Genomic DNA, 18,049 nt, shown 5'->3' with positions numbered 1-18,049 from the left:
ACCAGTGGAAATTCGACACAAGGGGAAAAATCATAGAATAAAGGCCGCGGTTAGCTCCCGCCTTTTGCATCCTCTGATTCTAGGACACGATTGGCCGGGGTTTAGAAATTTGGTGAGTCAGTGTGTGGGGATGCAATCACGGCAGACAGGGACATGCGGTATGTGCGCTGTGCTCAGCGGTGACGCGAGGTTGTCCGACGCTGCAGACGGAGAGGGAGAGGGACCCGCGGAGGCTCCGGCGGAGGCTCCGGTGGAGGCTCGGCGGGACCCGCTGCACTCTATGGAAGATTTTCCACTCGAGCAGTCTCGTGATGATACTCTACGCTCAGCCTTCGACCAAGTGATACAAATTGATGGTCACAAGGTGCGCCCTGATGCAGCGCTCACATATCCGCACTTTGCATTGAATAGGGACAGGTTATATCGAGTGAGCCGTGACACTAAATCTGGCCGGATTATTACCCAGTTGTTGGTACCAAAGAACCGCCGGGAAATGGTTTTCCAGGCGGCTCATTATAACCCGATGGCTGGTCACATGGGGTGCGACAAAACACTGGCCCGCATAATGGACCGATTTTATTGGCCGGGCATTTGGGGGGAGGTGCGCCGCTGGTGCGCCTCCTGTCCCGAATGCCAGCTAGTTAACTCCCCGGCTGTGCCAAAAGCACCTTTGCAGCCGTTGCCATTAATGGAGGTTCCATTTGAGCGTGTCGCCATGGACCTCATCGGTCCATTTCAGCGGAGCGCACGGGGATATCGTTTTGTACTAGTCCTGACGGATTATGCAACACGTTATCCAGAGGCAGTGCCGTTGCGCACCATTCGGCAACGAGTGTGGCGCGGGCGCTGCTTCAGGTCATCTCCCGCGTCGGGATCCCGAAAGAGATTCTGACGGACCAGGGCACTCAGTTTATGTCACGAACACTGAGGGAACTTTACGGATTACTGGGCATTACGTCGGTTAGGACCTCCGTTTATCATCCCCAGACGGATGGTTTATGTGAGCGTTTTAACCGGACGCTGAAGGCCATGATCCGTAAGTTCATTCACGAGGACGCTCGGAATTGGGATAGGTGGCTTGATCCTCTGCTGTTTGCAGTGCGTGAGGTTCCCCAGGCCTCGACAGGGTTTTCCCCTTTTGAGCTGCTGTTTGGCAGAACACCGCGTGGGGTTTTGGACCTGGTTAAAGAAAACTGGGAGGATGGTCCAAGCCCCAGTAAAAATGAGGTTCAGCACGTCTTGGAGCTGAGAGCAAAACTCCATACACTGGGGAGGCTATCACGGGAGAATTTGCTCTCAGCCCAGGAGCGGCAACAACGGCTGTACAACAGAGGAGCCAGGCTGAGAAATTTCACTCCGGGAGATAAAGTGCTTGTATTGCTGCCCACTTCTAGCTCCAAATTACTCGCCAAGTGGCAAGGGCCCTTCGTGGTCACACGGCGAGTGGGGGACGTGGACTATGAGGTGGTGCGTCCTGACAGGGGTGGAGCGACACAGTTATATCACGTCAATCTCCTTAAAGCCTGGAGGGAGGCGGTGCCGGTCGCTCTGGTGACGCAGGTAAGAGAGAGAGATGAGTTGGGGCCTGAGGTGCCAAAATCGGCGAATCCAGCCTCGCTCGCTTGTGGGGACCAGCTCTCCGGGTCCCAGAGGGCCGACCTGGCCTCGTTGCAGCAGCAGTTTGCTGATGTGTTCTCTCCCTTACCAGGACGCACGAACCTCATAGAGCACAAGATTGTGACGCGCCCAGGGGTGACGGTGCGCTCACGTCCCTATCGTCTGCCTGAACACAAACGCAAAGTGGTGAAGGCCGAATTGGACGCCATGCTGGCAATGGGGGTAATAGAAGAGTCCCACAGTGGCTGGTCTAGTCCCATCGTTCTGGTGCGGAAGAAGGACGGGTCTATACGCTTCTGTGTGGACTACCGCAAGGTGAATGAGGTGTCACGTTTTGACGCGTACCCGATGCCTCGGGTCGACGAGCTCCTGGATCGGCTGGGCACAGCTCGCTTTTTCACGACACTGGATTTGACCAAGGGCTACTGGCAGATTCCCATGTCTCCAGAGTCTAAGGAGATTACGGCTTTCTCCACTCCGTACGGTTTGTACCAATTTCGCACACTTCCGTTCGGCTTGTTCGGGGCCCCTGCCACGTTCCAGCGTCTCATGGACAGAGTGCTGCGCCCGCATGCTGCGTATGCTGCCGCCTATCTAGATGATGTCATCATCTACAGCGACAGCTGGGCGGAGCATGTGCGGCAGGTGGGTGCGGTGCTCAGTTCACTGAGACAGGCGGGGCTCACGGCCAACCCGAAGAAGTGTGGTTGGACGGAGGGAGGTACGGTATCTGGGGTACCACTTGGGAGGCGGGCAGGTGCGTCCCCAGGTAGATAAGACAGCTGCGATTGCGGCCTGCCCAAGACCCAAGACCAAAAAGGAGGTTAGGCAGTTCTTGGGGCTGGCGGGGTATTACCGGCGGTTCATTCCGGACTTCGCTGACCTGTCCAGCCCCCTGACTGACCTGACCCGAAAGGGTGCCTCAGATCCGGTCCAGTGGACGGAGCAGTGCCAGCAGGTGTTTGAGAGGGTGAAACAGGCCCTCTGTGGGGAGCCGCTCCTTTATACTCCTGACTTTTCTCTCCCTTTTGTTCTGCAGACTGATGCCTCGAACAGAGGGCTGGGGGCCGTTTTGTCCCAGCAGGTGGAGGGGATGGACCGCCCCGTGCTATACATCAGCCGCAAGCTGTCGGAGAGGGAGGGGCGGTATAGCACGGTGGAGAAGGAGTGCCTCGCCATTCGGTGGGCGGTCGGGTCCCTGCGCTACTACCTCCTGGGACGCCCATTCACCCTCTGGTCGGATCATGCTCCCCTCCAGTGGCTCCATCGCATGAAAGATACCAATGGGCGGATCACACGTTGGTATCTGGCTTTACAGCCCTTTAATTTCAGAGTGGTTCACAGGCCGGGGGCTCAGATGGCGGTCCCTGACTTCCTCTCCCGCTCCGAGGGAGGGGGGGGGGGGGGGGGGGGGGGAGTTGGCTAGGCCGGACGGTCCCCGGCCTGAGTCGGGCGATGGGGGTATGTGGCAGGGTGCAGGATTGGGGCGTGGTCTGCAGGGGAGAGAGGGAGTGCGGGGGAGTGGCGCACAGGTGACGCGGCTGGAACAGCTGACGGTACACAGGTGAATCTAATCATTCTCTGTGTATTTCAGTAGGTGTGCGGGCCCTGGAGACGGGGGAGGACGGACGCAGAGCGGAGCAGAGGTGCAGCTCTGCGGACGGTGCAGAAGCACAAACCTTGAAAGAAGCAAACTAAAAAGAAATAAATATATTTCTAAACGAAATCCCGGTATCTGCTGTCTTAGTGACCCCCGTAGCAACTCGCAGTGCTACATATATATATATTTTTTTTTTTTTTTTGATATAGCTTATTTTTTGACAAATTGACTTGAATGTTTTATTTGAGATTTGCACAAATGTTTTGTTATTTGCACAACTGTCAACCTCAGTGGAAAAGTCTGCCTGTTACTGTCTACATTGTATTAATTGCACAGTGTATTTTAATTTAATTGTTATGCAGGAAAGGGATATTTGTTTTATTTTATTCAAGAAGCATTTTTATTATATATATGCAGGCAGTTTATTTTTATTTCATTTGTTTTATACATTTTGATATTGTGCAGACCTCTGTTAATAAAGGAACCTGTGTGACATTTGGCACGAGGCTTTGTATTAAAACTGACTGTTTTTTTAAGGGTTTGCCTCAGAAAAAAATGAAGCTAACAGAGATGCTATGCTATAATGCTTTGGGGGAAACCCCAATTATGGCACAGAAAAAATATCGAGATATATGTCGAGTATCGCCATTTAGCTAGAAAATATCGAGATATGACTTTTGGTCCATATCGCCCAGCCCTAGGTTAAGGCCTTGCTCAGGGGCCCAAGGTGGTTCATCTTGGTTGCCATTCCAAGGGCTTGAACCTCTGTAGCCACTAGACTACCACTCCCCACTTGAGTGATGTCGACCAATGCCTGAATCTGCAACAAGTTTCACATCTGCTGGAGTTGCATTGTTTGTAGCATTGAAGAAAAAAAACAATAAAAAGCTATTTGTTACTGTCGTAAATGTGATGTTATGGCGATGGAAACTCAGCTCAGTGCATAAAATAACTGATTTGTGACACAGGAGAGCTCTGTGTGTGCATACTTCTGCAGACATAAAACACTAAATAGTGCTTTTGAACATTTCAGTTTTCTTTATGGACCTCTATCTCTGAGGAACAGTTTGAAAGATTTACCCTGAAACACAGGAAAGCTCTCCGCTGACTAAAAAGGTAACGTCACCGGCAGTAATACGGTACATCCGCTGACTGTGAAAAAGTCCCATCCACTCTCTAATGCTGCACGTTAACCTTTTATAATAAATATTATTAAGTTAAATTACCAGTACGCATGCCTCAGATCTTAAATTGTTAGGGGAAGGATGACGGGGCGGCGCCCCCAACCAGAATTCCAAGTATAGGTAACAGAAACAGTTGCAGAGAAAAAAAAAAAAGCAAACTGCAGAAGGATTGCTAGAATAATGAAGCCAATAAAACATTCAATTATTACTCTGAACAAGCAGAGTAAAACTTTTGCAGAAATTCTGCTAGTTAAGCAGACGGATGTGGCCAGTGTGCCCGGCGGAGCGTTCACAGTCACACTGATAAAAGCATGCGGTCACATCCAGCACAAACTCCTCTGAATGTGCTCTGAGTTCAGGACCAGTTCAGGATCTCAATGCAGCCTAAATGCATCTGTTCTGCTTTTCTTTTCTTTTTCACTTCAAGCCCTCCACTTGTTATTAGATCAGACTAACATTAATGCCAGCTTTGATTAAAACCAAGTTCCTCAACCAGTCTTTGCTTTTATTGTGACAGGTTTTTCTTACAGTTTCTTAACAGGGTCGAGGGGGGAAACACTATAAAAGGAGCCAGATTAATGAGTGAAGGCAGACAGTGTAGCTGCTGAATCCAACAGCTACACTTCAGTTTAAGAGTGAAGCATTTCTGGATCCACTCGATGCAAAATGCTTGTTGAACTCAAATCAATGACACGATATAAAACCACAGTTAAGTCCCCGCTAAGTGTTTCCAGCGCTCACCTGAACGTTGCCAAAATCAACAGTCTCATAGTGGAAATGGGCACACTCTGCCAATCTGGGGAAGTGACCTCTGGGGAAAGTTAACCTAAAACAAACAGAACAGCAGCTCATCAACATTCAAGACACGCTGACACTGTGACGGCAAGAGGAGCGACGGGGAAGACAGAAAAGGAGGAAGGGAGCGATCAGCACTATGTGTGAGAGCGGTGATTGAGATTCAAGCGGGGCTTGTTGGAGCTTTTATTGTATGGGTCCTAATTTCAGTGGCCTGAATAAGAGCCCTGGTTTGCAGCCCATAATAGCAGCAACTGCAGTCAACGGGAGCACCTACTTCTTCATGTTCTTGACCTTCATGCTTGCCGTGCTGATGCAGGAGCGCAAGAGGGGCTCGCCCGGGTGGTCTGTGGCGTCATCGCTCCTCACCTACCAAACGGGGAGAAAACATCAGTGAGAGTCAGAGGCGATTATGCTCCACATTAACGATGCTCAACGCTAAACAGCAGCGGTCCCGCCAGCAAGACGGGACTCTAACTGCGTCGCATATCTAAGAGAGAACGTAGCTGCGGTGACGAGAAAAAAAAACTGTAATAGCATGATTCCCACATGAATTATTGATAAAATGCTTTCTGATCCTTTGTTATACATGAAGCAAGATGAGAACCTGAATGCAGAACCCAGGAGGCAGATGGATGGAGGAAAGTCTTTAATTCAACCAACTTTAATTTAACTAAAAAAAAAAAAAAAGAGCTGCAAAAAATTAAGAACAGGAATTTGAAAAATCCACTGGAAAAGAAAATAGGGAATAAAACCAAACAAACAAGAATCCAGGGGGGTAATGAGCCCGGGAAAAGGAGTACAAGAACATAACGAGCTGGGTGAATACACAGACTAACAAAGCGCAGAGGGAGAGAGGCGAGCCCATCTGAAGTGGAAAATAAGACACAGGTGAAAGCAGCGAGGCCAGCGAAACTAAGAAAGCAAAGCTGCTAAAAGCCACGCAGGGACGCTGATTACCAAAACAAGACAGGGACTAAAGCAAATACTCACTAAACACAAAGCAGAAGCTTCACAAAGGAAAGGATCATGAGAAGAAGAGTGACTAAAACAGAGCGCTTTCTGGGAACAAATATGAAAAACTAGACTGAAAAAACAGCCGACGCAACCCAGACTGCAGCTTCTGATATTTGCATCCCCAAGCAGCTCCATTTCTCATGTTGTTCTCAAACACAATTATCAATCTTTCCATAACAACTTTTGTGAAGCCCACTTTGACTAAGGTGTTCTCATCACGGAGCTTAGATCTGAGTGTCGTTTGAAGAAGTACACGTTCTCATAAATGAAGCTGGATGGCATGAGTCACGACCTTTTCCAGAGGCGTTTTAGGCTATTGTGCTGCATGAGGCCATTAAAACATTCCTGAGGACCTGAGTGTTTGTAATTCAGCGATAAGTTAAGCTGTCCACAAATTCAAGAGACCATTCATGTGTTTCCTTGTTTGTTTTCCATATCTGCTTCATTTTCTTTAGGGCCGGAGAAAAGCTGGAGCCGACCCCCGACCGTCACGGTCGCCCTCTAAACAGGTTAGAGCGAACTAGCCGCACACTTGTGCTCAGTTCAACGTCACTAATCAACTCAACATGGTCTGAAAACCGCCAGGACAGTGAACCAGCCCTGGATGGCAAATGAAAACTCAATCTAGTCAATGACGCAGTGATGAATAAAGACATTTGTACATTATTAGTTTAGCCAGTTTGTTTGTTCGTGATAGAAACCTACACCAGACGAAGATCAGGCCATGTTTTATTAGTCACGGATGCAGAAATCCTGCCTGTCCCAGAAGGGGCTGGAAACGTTTCTTTCATTTGTTAAAGCTAAATGCTTGACTGCTCATTTTTGGTTATTCAGGTTCAGTTATACCACATGACCCCATCCAGTTAAGGCTGTCTTACTATTTGAGGCTGCTTTGGTGTTATGTTGCATCCAATACTTTTACCCATTTTTTTTTATCACATTACGAAAGAAATGGGTAAAAGTATTGCAGTAACAAGAAAGTGCTCCAAGTATGTTGAACCAGATACTCTGAACCAAGTAATTAAGGCTCTAGTGTTGTCCCATCTGGACTATTGCCCAATTATTTGGTCATCTGCAGGCACCAAAGATATTAATAAACTTCAAATTGCAGAGAACAAAGCAGCTAGGATTGTTTTAAATTGTTCACTGCATGCAAATATCTTAAAAATGCATCAGCATTTATCATGGCTGTTGGTTGTAGACAGATTAAAATTAAGTCTCCTTACTTTCATGAGGAAGTTGATTAATAGTAAAAAAACCACAATATTTCACAGATCAGATAGTGCTCACTAGAAACGTCAATAAATATCCAACCAGACAATCATGTTACGACCATTTACTGGCACCTAAGCCAAGAACAAACTGTTTAAAACACACCGTTTTATACAGAGCTATCACAGGATGGAACGCATTACCTTAAAACATCAAAAATATTACATCAAAATACAGTTTTAAAAAGGTAGCTAAAGACTTTTTACATAAAATTCAATGAGTAACAAATATATCACATGCTATAATTTATTACAGAAATGTATTTGTTGGTTATACTTCGTGGTATTGGAATGACTGTATGATTCCTTTCTTTTTTCACCACTAATGTATTTTAGACTTAAAGTTTGCTGTTAGTGTGTATTATGACTCGGTGTTACGGTGATCCGTAACTGCGATATATGTGTGTATGTATGGACTATGTATGTTCTTTTAAAATTGCTTTGGGGACCCCAGGAAGAAAAGCTGATGTTGCGACATCAGCTAATGGGGATCCTATAAATAAACGAATAAACTAATAAACAGTGAACCTGCGATCAACACGGATCCTGTAACGTGTTTGTACCGCCAGTCCGGTTTCAGTTGTCACGCGACACATTTTTACTGATATAAAAGCATTTTGTGTCTTGCAGTAATAAAAATGTGTAAGCTTCTTTGGTTTCTGTCCAATTATTTGTTTTTTACTACTGAGGCGACACACGCAACACTGGTGTGAGCAGGAAATGACATTACGCTTCAGCGACAACAGCTGTTATTACGTACACACGCCACCTCACTCTCAGGTGAGATATCCAGTAAAACAGATTTACACACATTTACACGCTTTTATTACAGGCCCCAGGCTGACTGTCACATGACACATGACCCCACCCACGTCATGATGAGGTGACGTCACGGCATGAATCACCTGTGTGACCAGAGCTGCCTCACTAAGGTCACCCAGTCTTTCTGTGTTTGTGATGAGTCAGAGTCATGAGTGTTTTATGAGTGTGTGTGTGTGTGTGCGTGTGTGTGTGTGTGTGTGTGTACCATGGCGGTTGAAGTCTCTTGTGGCTGCTTATCTTCTGGAGGATTACTGTTGGTGTCTTGAGTTAAGGCATCATTCATATTCAGCTCAGTAGACGGTAGCGCATCACTGCAAAAACACAGAGGGAGAGAATTGAACAAAATGTCACACGATCAAATACTGTCTGATGGAGGCTGAGGTTTTACATTTAGCTGTGTAGTTTTTTATAAAAAACACCAGAGGGGGCAAGTGAGGGAGGATTTCTCATGTGGCGTGGGCTCAAATCATGACATTGCAACAGCATGGCCCAAATAACATGCTGCACTGGGACTAATGTAAGATAAATGGCAATGTACATCATAAAAAAAAACAACCAAGTAATTTCTTTTGGTAAAGCTCCCAACTCATCCTTTAGATCAGTCTGAAAAATATCAGCATCATCAGCTTGGTGATAAAAAAGCCATGGGGTCTTTTGTGTGCACTCAAAGCATGTCTATTCAGTGAGCCATGAACGCAGTCCACCCACAAGGGAGTGCTTCACAAAACCTTCGCCCGAAATGTGACTCAATGCATTCAGGAGTGGAGGGTAAGGTCCTTTCAGCCAAACTTTCAGGAGCAACAAAGATGGGAGAGAGAGTCCGGGCTCAGATTTATTACGGTGAATCAGAACATCATGACATTTGGCCTGGAACACAGAGACTCCGTCTTATCTGGGAGATCCACGATGACACAACAAATCACATAAATGACATGTACGTTTGTGAGGAAGACAGCCAAGTCTGGCTGCACCTAATGAAGACTGAGAAAGGGACATTTTTATGTCTCCAAATTGCTACGATAACTGGGTCATTTATTAACCTCAACACTACACTGCTTTAATTCATTTCAAATTCAAAAAATGTATATAGATGAGCACAAAACCGCACACACCCACACACTCCTCATGCTATATGGCTTTTTATGACCCAGATGAGCTGACAAGAGGTGATGGGGGGGGAAAAAATAACTCACCCCTCAAGGGCGTCACTACTTCCTGTTTCTCCCGGGGGTCCTGAGGCAGCGTTCTCAATCACCGCGGCAACCACGCATCCAGCCTCCATGATGCTGCCTTGCTGCAACAGCTCCGCTGTGGACAAACGTGAGTGGGAGGAGAGAAAAAGGAGAAAAACGGTAAGGGCGGGCTGGGAAGAGAGAGCGCAGGCTGGGAAGATGAGTCCGGAGCCATGAAGGCATCAGACGTTAACCCACTTGAGGCTGCAACGTGCACGACTCTCGAGGCTACAGTCCACGGAGCTAAAAGTGATCTAATCTGCGATGACATCACGTTACACTGTCAGGGCTTGCTTCAGTGAGAAAGTATGTCAGGCTACTAATTCTTAGGGTGGTTTCACAAGGATAGCAGCCTCGATTTCTATCAGCACTAGCAGGTGTATGCTGAAAAAAGGCTTTTATTCATTAAAGAAACCAAGTCTTTCACAGCAGCTCCAGTATGAGTCCGGTACTGGCTTAACTAGTCATCAATTTTGCTTTAAATCTGTTCTGGCGGTGTATTTTCTGCGGATATACTAAAGAGACATGTCCAGATTTGTGTTCACTTCTTAATTTGTACAAGATGATGATTGTACTCCTTGTGTTTTACCTCTTTGATCTTCCTCTGTCAAAATTCAAAAGCAATCCAACGCGTGTGTGTGTGTGAAGCAAAAACACTGAAGTTCATACAGCGATGGGGGGAAAAAAAGGAACGCAATGATCTGCAAATCACTGAAATATTATGCTTGACTGAAATAACTACAAATAGAAGACAGCTGGCCTTTTGAAAGTAAAGGTCAGGAGAAGTTCATGATGTGGGCAAATAGTTCAACGATGAAATAACGAAGGTCCTTAATTCACCGACAGAACGTAGCGATACTGCGCCTATGATCCTCAAGGCATCAAGCTAGTTCTTGTGGTGGAAAAGACTCCACCGCGCGTAGCAACAAATGCGAGTGAAATTCTGCCGTGCGCCCTCTCCACCATATTTTCCACTCGTAAAAGCAGCGTGGCTCTGTACTAGCACGGCTCAGGCCTTCCTGCAGTCCCGATACCTCTCAACCACTTCAAACATCTGACGCACCAAATGCCAAATGGTGCATTTTTCATCTGGTGGTCACATTTCACGGCCTCAGCAAATGATCCTTTGTTTTCATTTATGACACTCTTTCACGTTACTACCTATGTACTGTAAACAAACACAAGAATGTCCTGATGAGGCAGACTTGGCTCTTCTTTCACAATCTTCCCATGACAGCCATCTGTACATGTGCAGGTGATTTGAGTTAAACAACATCTTTAGGGCATGTGGGCACAAAAACACGTCACACCTCTTAAGGTTCAGCACTTACAGAGATCCTTCACGTTTACCACAGAGCCGGATACACTTTGTCCCTAAAGAGCTCAGCTTATCAACAAAGAAATGTTTGCATTATGTGAGGGTTCATTAGCTTCGAATGGCCACTGCTGCAGTAGCGGTTTCCCACCAGCGCCTCTGGCCCAGAGCCCCGGCGGCTCGCTGTTGACGGACTTCCACAAAGCCCCCTGACTCAGCAGAATGTGAACAAGCAGACAGGAATATGGGCCAGGACGGACTCCACATCTAATGCTGTATCTCCCCTCTAATAGACGACGCGGCTTTGCCAAAGGAGCGCCGATTCATGCAACACACTGGACACAGGCCGCACACGAATACGCTGCTTAGAAGCGTTTCATTAAGTGCAGTTTTATAAACGTCTCTTAGGGGGAATCGTTTATGGTACATCAGCTGAATGTGAAAGTAGTGAGTTTCCAAAATAGATTTTGACCGTTGCCTCTACATTTCCTAGGCTACGGTGATTTATCATTCGAGGTGCTAATAGTGGACGGAGATTCCTTTTGTCTGAACGCACTCCGTGATTAAAATAAATAAAAAATGTTGCATGGAACAAAGCGCATTACCTGACCTTGGTGATTGTACCACATCAAATGGTGGATCTTTTCAAGTGTGGGAACAGGTCGTTCTGAACATTGCAGAGGAAGGCTTCCTTCGTGACAGAAGACTCAGAAGCCTGTGCGTCATCTGCAGACACATATCTGAGCTAGAGCCTTAATAAGTACTCTTTAGTATGCAGAGCTGGGTAGTAACGAGTTACATTTACTCCGTTACATTTACTTGAGTAAGTTTTGGGAAATTCTGTACTTTTAGGAGTAGTTTTGAATCACTATACTTTTTACTTTTACCTGAGTAGATTTGTGAAGAAGAAACTGTTACTCTTACTCCGCTACATTAGGCTACGTTGAGCTGTTACTTTTCTTTTATCCCTTTTATCCGCGTATGCGTCAATCTCATGACATCACTGAGTGATTCTTTGGGAAAAATGTTTGTTTTTGCATGTTTTTGTCACATTTACACGGACTCAAAGACACACACAGTTTCTATGAGTTCATGGGCTTGTTCTAGTTCTGCCTGGTTAAAAAAGAAAAGTACAAAGGCTTGAAATTTTGTGCTACTTGTGCTTAATTTATTTTTTTATTCTGTTATTATTTTACTTATTTTATTATTTATTAAATTACTTGAATTTATTTTAAGCTTATTTTAATTTAAGCTATATTTTATTTTTTATCAATTTAAATGTATCTTATTATTTTATTGATTTAATTTGCCTGAAGATGATTATTTTGTACTTTTGTCTGTTTGAATGGTTGTGTTAAAAAAATAAATCAGACGTTACTCAACAGTTACTCAGTACTTGAGTAGTTTTTTCACCAAGTACTTTTTTACTTTTACTCAAGTAATTATTTGGATGACTACTTTTTACTTCTACTTGAGTCATATTATTCTGAAGTAACAGTAATTTTACTTGAGTACAATTTTTGGCTAGTCTACCCACCTCTGTTAGTATGAGACAATCAGGCAATGCTGATTTTAAGTTAGCACAAGCTCCCACCTGATGCAGCAGCAGAGGAGAAGCCAGTATGGCATCAATCCAGTATCCAGCTTATAGAAATCCTGGAGAAAACCTGCATGGAGCAGCTGTAAAAATCCCTCCCCTTTCCACTACTTCTCCATCAACCATCTATTCCGGATGCACAAATAAAAAAAGCCCTCCACCTGTCAGAGTCAATGAGAGAGGGGCCGGTCTGACGTCAGGAGACTGGAGAAGCGAGCACATAACGATCCCGTCTGGTATCTAATGGCCTAAATGGCATTTTCAAGGAAAATAGGGCAGCCTTCCCAATTGTGCACACTGCTTAGAAGACCAGAATCAGCTGGTGCATTGATAAATGGCTGCCTGCACGTTTGCAGCTGCAAACACGGAACATAGAGTCGTCTCTACTCATATATGAAAGAAGGCGGGAATTAAACCGGTTCCATAAGTGCCTGCAACACTAATGTAGCTGTCTTCTGTTCTTCATCGTGTTCAGGGCATCTCTGTTGCTGTAACATTAGCCCCTTTCACACAGAGATTCCGCAATATTGGTGTAAAGAAGTCCTGCCAATACGCCGCCTTTGTTGGTTCACACAGAACCATACAACGCCGGCATAACGCCGCTCCCGTCTGTAAATTCACACAGCATGCCGGCGTTCCGCAATCAGAGGCGTGACGACAGCGTCAGCGTCTAGTGGCATGCCGGCATGCCGGCTGTGTCATTCACACAGACCCCGTTTCGGCTCTGTGACTACCTCCGCTGCCGGCTTATTGGTGGGGCCACTTGGCCCCCCCATTCCGCCTCCGTGACTTTCACACAGAACAGCGAGGCGGCTTAAAGGCGCAACGTTCCCGCCTCGAACTGGCTGTGTGAAAGGGGCTATTGATTTCAGCTTAGTAGTACATGCCAGATGACGTAAGCTGGGGATGTGAAATGTGAAGCCAACGCTGGACAGTAGAGTTCCTCTGGGGTCACTAAGTGTACTCGCTCCAAAACATTAACAGGCAGCAACAAACTTTCATTCAAAAAAGTCCCAACTATATATCTGTGTCTACAGTAGATATTAAGCCATGAATGATGTCCTCAACTCATAATCCAGTGATTCAGGTCAATCAGGCTTTGAGTGTTACTCTACAACTTCACCCTCATGTTCTGACTGTAAACTGGAGACTTTCAAATGCCAAACTTCAGCCTCAAACCTGAAAGTCCTCAAACTGACCAGTGATATCACAGTCGCTATGTCCAACTCCTAAATTAGATTAGATTAGATTTCCTTTATTAGTCCCACAATGGGGACAGTTTGATCATAACAGCAGCAAGAGAAAAGAAAAAAAGGATACCAAAATAGTAATATAAAATATATAAACAATATAAACCGTATTAAAAAAACAGTATATGCAGTTTCTTTTTAATTTACATCATTGCACATTTGAGATCTTTAATTACACAACTTTTAACAAGCTGTAACAATTGTTACAGCGCAAATATCTCAATCATCTGGGCTCACATTTCAGCTTCTTTTCACGGATGATCTGACAGCATCAGCTGTTTCGTCTGTCCCTTTGGCCTACACTGGCATCAACAAACCTAGTATACAGTGAAGGTGTCTTTCTCTGCATGGTTATCCATAGAATTGCATGATGAAGCCCTTAATGTTTGATCCAGACAGTTTCTTCTGATGTCTAACTACAACCAAGAAACTGAAAGTAAACAGCAAAGTGAAAAGGAAACATGGAAGGGAAGAAAGCTAAAAAGTATCCACAAAAATAAGTGTCAACAGCTGAAGTCATGTGACCTTCTGAAACTATGAGTACTGTGTTTATAAGCAGAAAGTCATCGGGGTATATTTGTTAGCTTATGACACCAAAAGGACAAATGTGTATATCGTCACACAGCTTTAACTCAAGAAAAAGGTGGGTTCTGGCTCGCTAGTAAATGTAAATTTAGTATACATCTCTTTGTTGCTTTTCTCTTCTACCATATCCTGAGGAAAAAGGGAGCTGGCTCTTCAACTGTTACATTTACTAACTTGGTTTGGCTCTCGTTCATTTTGGGACAGGTTGTTCTCAGGGTTCTTGTGGTTCAAAACAATGCACGTGGGAGTGGTCAGACTAAAGTCATAACAGCAGGAATGATGCATAAATGTTCTGTAAGGTTGAGGCCAGCTCCAAGGTCTGTTGATAATCTCTGTGAGGTTAATACCAGGAGCCGTGGAATCTATAATGAAAACAAAGATGGGCGCTATAACAACTTAAGCCGCACCTTTAATGCGCTTTGATTTGTCCGCAGATCCCCGAAGAAGGATGTGGTGGGTCCCTGCTGAGAACGGGGGTAAAGGGGATTTCATGCTTTCCTCCTAAGCTCTGTCTTGCAGTCGACACAAGCAAAGAAATGCAGTGGAGAAAGCCCTCCGGTTGCCATGGTAACCCCTCTCCCATCCATTGTGACTTGATGTTGCTCAGGACTGAGGATGAGGCAGCAAAAAAAAAAAAACGGAGGCAAAAGGAGACTCAGAGGGGCGTTTGACACATCAACAGCTGTTGTGGTGGCGAAGACGAGTGACCGTCGCTGCCCTGCACTGCGGGGTCCAGGCTCCACAAGGCCCGCTGCCCGGCAGAGAAACATCAGCCATTGTTACCGGAGCGTTATGACTCGTGTCACCTTTGGGCGGGGAGGTGGTGATGAGGCTGCCGGTGGGGGCCACTTGATCCTATAATCTCCCTGAAATCTACCAGAGTGAGATTATTTCATCCCACGCTGCATCGGTGTCACGGCTCAATCTTGGAGTCAGTGATTCCTGATGAAGGCCGGAGCGCGGGTAAACAGCAGGCCGACAAAGATCCGAATGTTTAATCAACAAGCCGATCTGTCACTCGAGATGACAACTCAAGCCGTGCAGTGAGGGAGATAAAAGCTTTGAAGCATGAATCCTCCCTCTCTAAAACAGACAAATGGTATTCCAAAAATCTGAAATTGGAGTAAATCATGTTCTTCCAAAAGAATATTGTAGCAGTATATAGTGATTATCTGGTATAAAAGCATAGCAATGTGCCAAATGAATACTGAGACTTCCAGACAGTACTACAGACTACAGTCTAATGTACCGTTACACCAATACATAATGTCCGACACGACCGGTTGTTTATGATGTGGTACTATGTTGTAGCAGAAGATTACATCTTGAAATATCGAATATGTAGTTCTTAGTCACCCACATACTAGATTTTCCATTTCATGGTGCCATATTGTGAACCCACAGATGATAAGTTTTCTCTCAAATATGACGGAAAATAAGAATGTTTTGACATCTTCAATGCTCAGAGAGGACTTCATTTTACTCCCGTACCTAAATAATATTATTTAACTTGTCAACCCTAATCTGTTACTCATATTAGCACAGCTTATCATGCTCCTCTTGTTTTAACCCCATCGCATAAGCCGCTGTAGCCAAAGCTTTTAGATTATACTTATTGTTTATCATCTGTAGGTCATCGTCTGTATACAATGACGTTTTATGAACTGAAAGTGGTTCATTTCTGACGAGGGAAAAGCAATCAAGACAAAACATTATTTTACTTTTGTCACTCCAAATTGCAAATTGTAGTGGAAAGTAATCCCTACGAAAACCCAGCCAGCAGGCACATGTGGGCTTACATCTGGATTAAAGGTGGGCTACTTGGGTACAATGTGGGCTTGATGTTGAAATGGGCAGATGGCTTGAAATGGGTCCCCTATGGTTTCCGTATTATGGGCTCCAAATGGGAAGCCTCTGTGGGCCACATATATGCTTCCTATGAGGGATACTAGCGCGCTGAATGGGTACGGGCTAAGAAAGAGGCACATTGTGTGGGTCCCATATAGTTTCAGTTACATATGAACCACGTTAGAAAGTTAACCAGTTGGGCCCCACCTAAAATCCATGTCGACCCCACTCAGTGTCCATGTGAGCAATCGCTGGTAGGCCCACCGGGGAACCTGCAGAAAAACCAGCCTGGGGCTAATTTTGCAGCCCTCATATGCCCTCACATTAGGGATGGGCGGTATGGACTAAAAAATGTATCACGATCATTTCTGGCATTTATCCCGATAACGATAAAAATGACGATAAAAAAAATACCAATTCAACTCCACCTTTGTAACTATAAATCTATCTCACTCTCAGATCCGCCATGTTTGTTACACATAAACGTCATCAACGGTAATTTATCTTTCTTTCTTTCTTTCTTTCTTTCTTTCTTTCTTTCTTTCTTTCTTTCTTTCTTTCTTTCTTTCTTTCTTTCTTTCTTTCTTTCTTTCTTTCTTTCTTTCTTTCAGGCTCATTTCCTTCCTTCCTTCCTTCCTTCCTTCCTTCCTTCCTTCCTTCCTTCCTTCCTTCCGCGTTGATTTAACGCAGAACCATAAATCAGCTTTACACACAAACGTCATCAACGGGAATTTATCGTTTTTACCGCGAGATGACAAATTCTTATCGTGGGGAATTTTTTTGACGGTTTATCGTGAACGGTAAAATATCGCCCATTCCTACCTCACATAGTAAATGCTGACTGCTGTTTAAAGCAATAATGGCTCCAGATCTACAGACATTTGGTCTATCCCAAGCCCCCCACCCACCCAAAAAAAAAAAGGAAAAAAATCCTCAATTAGAGCATCCACAACACCTTTTGCTCAGAAAAATGACCCCACAGGTTCCAAAAAGTGTTTATGGACAGATGCATTGTAACGCTGTGTAGGTGCCCTCCTCCATTGTGTGGCCAGACAGACACTGACCACTGTGAGAAAAATGGCAACCAAAAGCCACTCTTGTTTTCATAATCTGTCATGCATTTTTAAATAGACATCGCAGTATTCAACAGCAGCTACTGGGATTCACTGGGAAAAGTTTACAACCAGTGTACTCTGACCTGTTGGGCCTGACAGATCACAGCCAGCTCACATGCAGCACACACACACAGATGCATGCATGCATGCATGCATGCATACGTTTATACAGACCCACACACACAGTCGGGCTCCCGCATACACACACGATCATGTGTGAACTTTGATGTGAGCTGGCTGATCCCTGCAGCTGCAACACGCCCCTGGTTGCGTGTGTGCAGCTCCAGCAGCAGCCTACCTGTTTAAGGCTGATTTATGGTTCCGCGTTACACCGGCGTAGGCTCTGCGTCGGTGTAACGCGGAACCATAAATCAGCCTTTAACTGTGCGCTGTGCTGCTCCAGTCCAGTCCGGTGCGTTTACGCTTCTCGACGGGGGGAAAAAACAAAAAAACATGGTTGTTCTCAGCATCATCATCCCACTGCAGTAGCCCACACTCCACACTCACGTACACACGTGGCCGCTGGCGATCATCTGAGGTAGGTGACCCGGTCCGGGCGCGGCATGGCTGAGTCTGAGCTGAGTGCTGTCTCTCCGCAGCTCCGAGTCTGCGCTCCGGCCGCCGGGACTCGGGAGCGCGCAGCCGCGCAGCCGCGCAGCCTCGTGCCCGCGCACGGGATGGCTTTCAGCCTCCGGGTTTTTCCCACTGAGCACTTTCAAAGTCAAGGAGCCGGTGGCGAGGAGGGCGTGAGGAGAGGCGAGCAGCGGCCGTGGTAGTAGCCCGGGATGATGTTCATCAGCT

At 45.7% G+C, this 18,049-nt stretch overlaps 1 protein-coding gene across 2 annotated transcripts in view; it reads right to left on the bottom strand.

The window, feature by feature from the left end:
- arhgap32a (Rho GTPase activating protein 32a) overlaps window positions 1-18,049 on the bottom strand; it is a 36,162-nt gene extending 18,113 nt beyond the window's left edge. Inside the window, exons 1-5 of one of the 2 annotated variants that reach the window (XM_061719560.1) lie at window positions 17,760-18,049; window positions 9,500-9,614; window positions 8,512-8,617; window positions 5,474-5,565; window positions 5,143-5,227 (exon numbers count right to left, since the gene is read on the bottom strand). In XM_061719560.1, the coding sequence (XP_061575544.1) occupies window positions 5,143-5,227; window positions 5,474-5,565; window positions 8,512-8,617; window positions 9,500-9,614; window positions 17,760-17,781 (420 nt within the window). In that variant the 5' untranslated portion in view covers window positions 17,782-18,049. The remainder of the gene's footprint in view (window positions 1-5,142; window positions 5,228-5,473; window positions 5,566-8,511; window positions 8,618-9,499; window positions 9,615-17,759) is intronic. The other variant, XM_061719559.1, reaches the window with a different exon arrangement.

This window comes from Cololabis saira, chromosome 4 (assembly GCF_033807715.1).
Source record: "Cololabis saira isolate AMF1-May2022 chromosome 4, fColSai1.1, whole genome shotgun sequence".
NCBI classification, from domain to species: Eukaryota; Metazoa; Chordata; class Actinopteri; order Beloniformes; family Belonidae; genus Cololabis; species Cololabis saira.
Note: the sequence above shows the minus strand (reverse complement) of the source record. Positions and strands in the feature narration are given on the sequence as shown.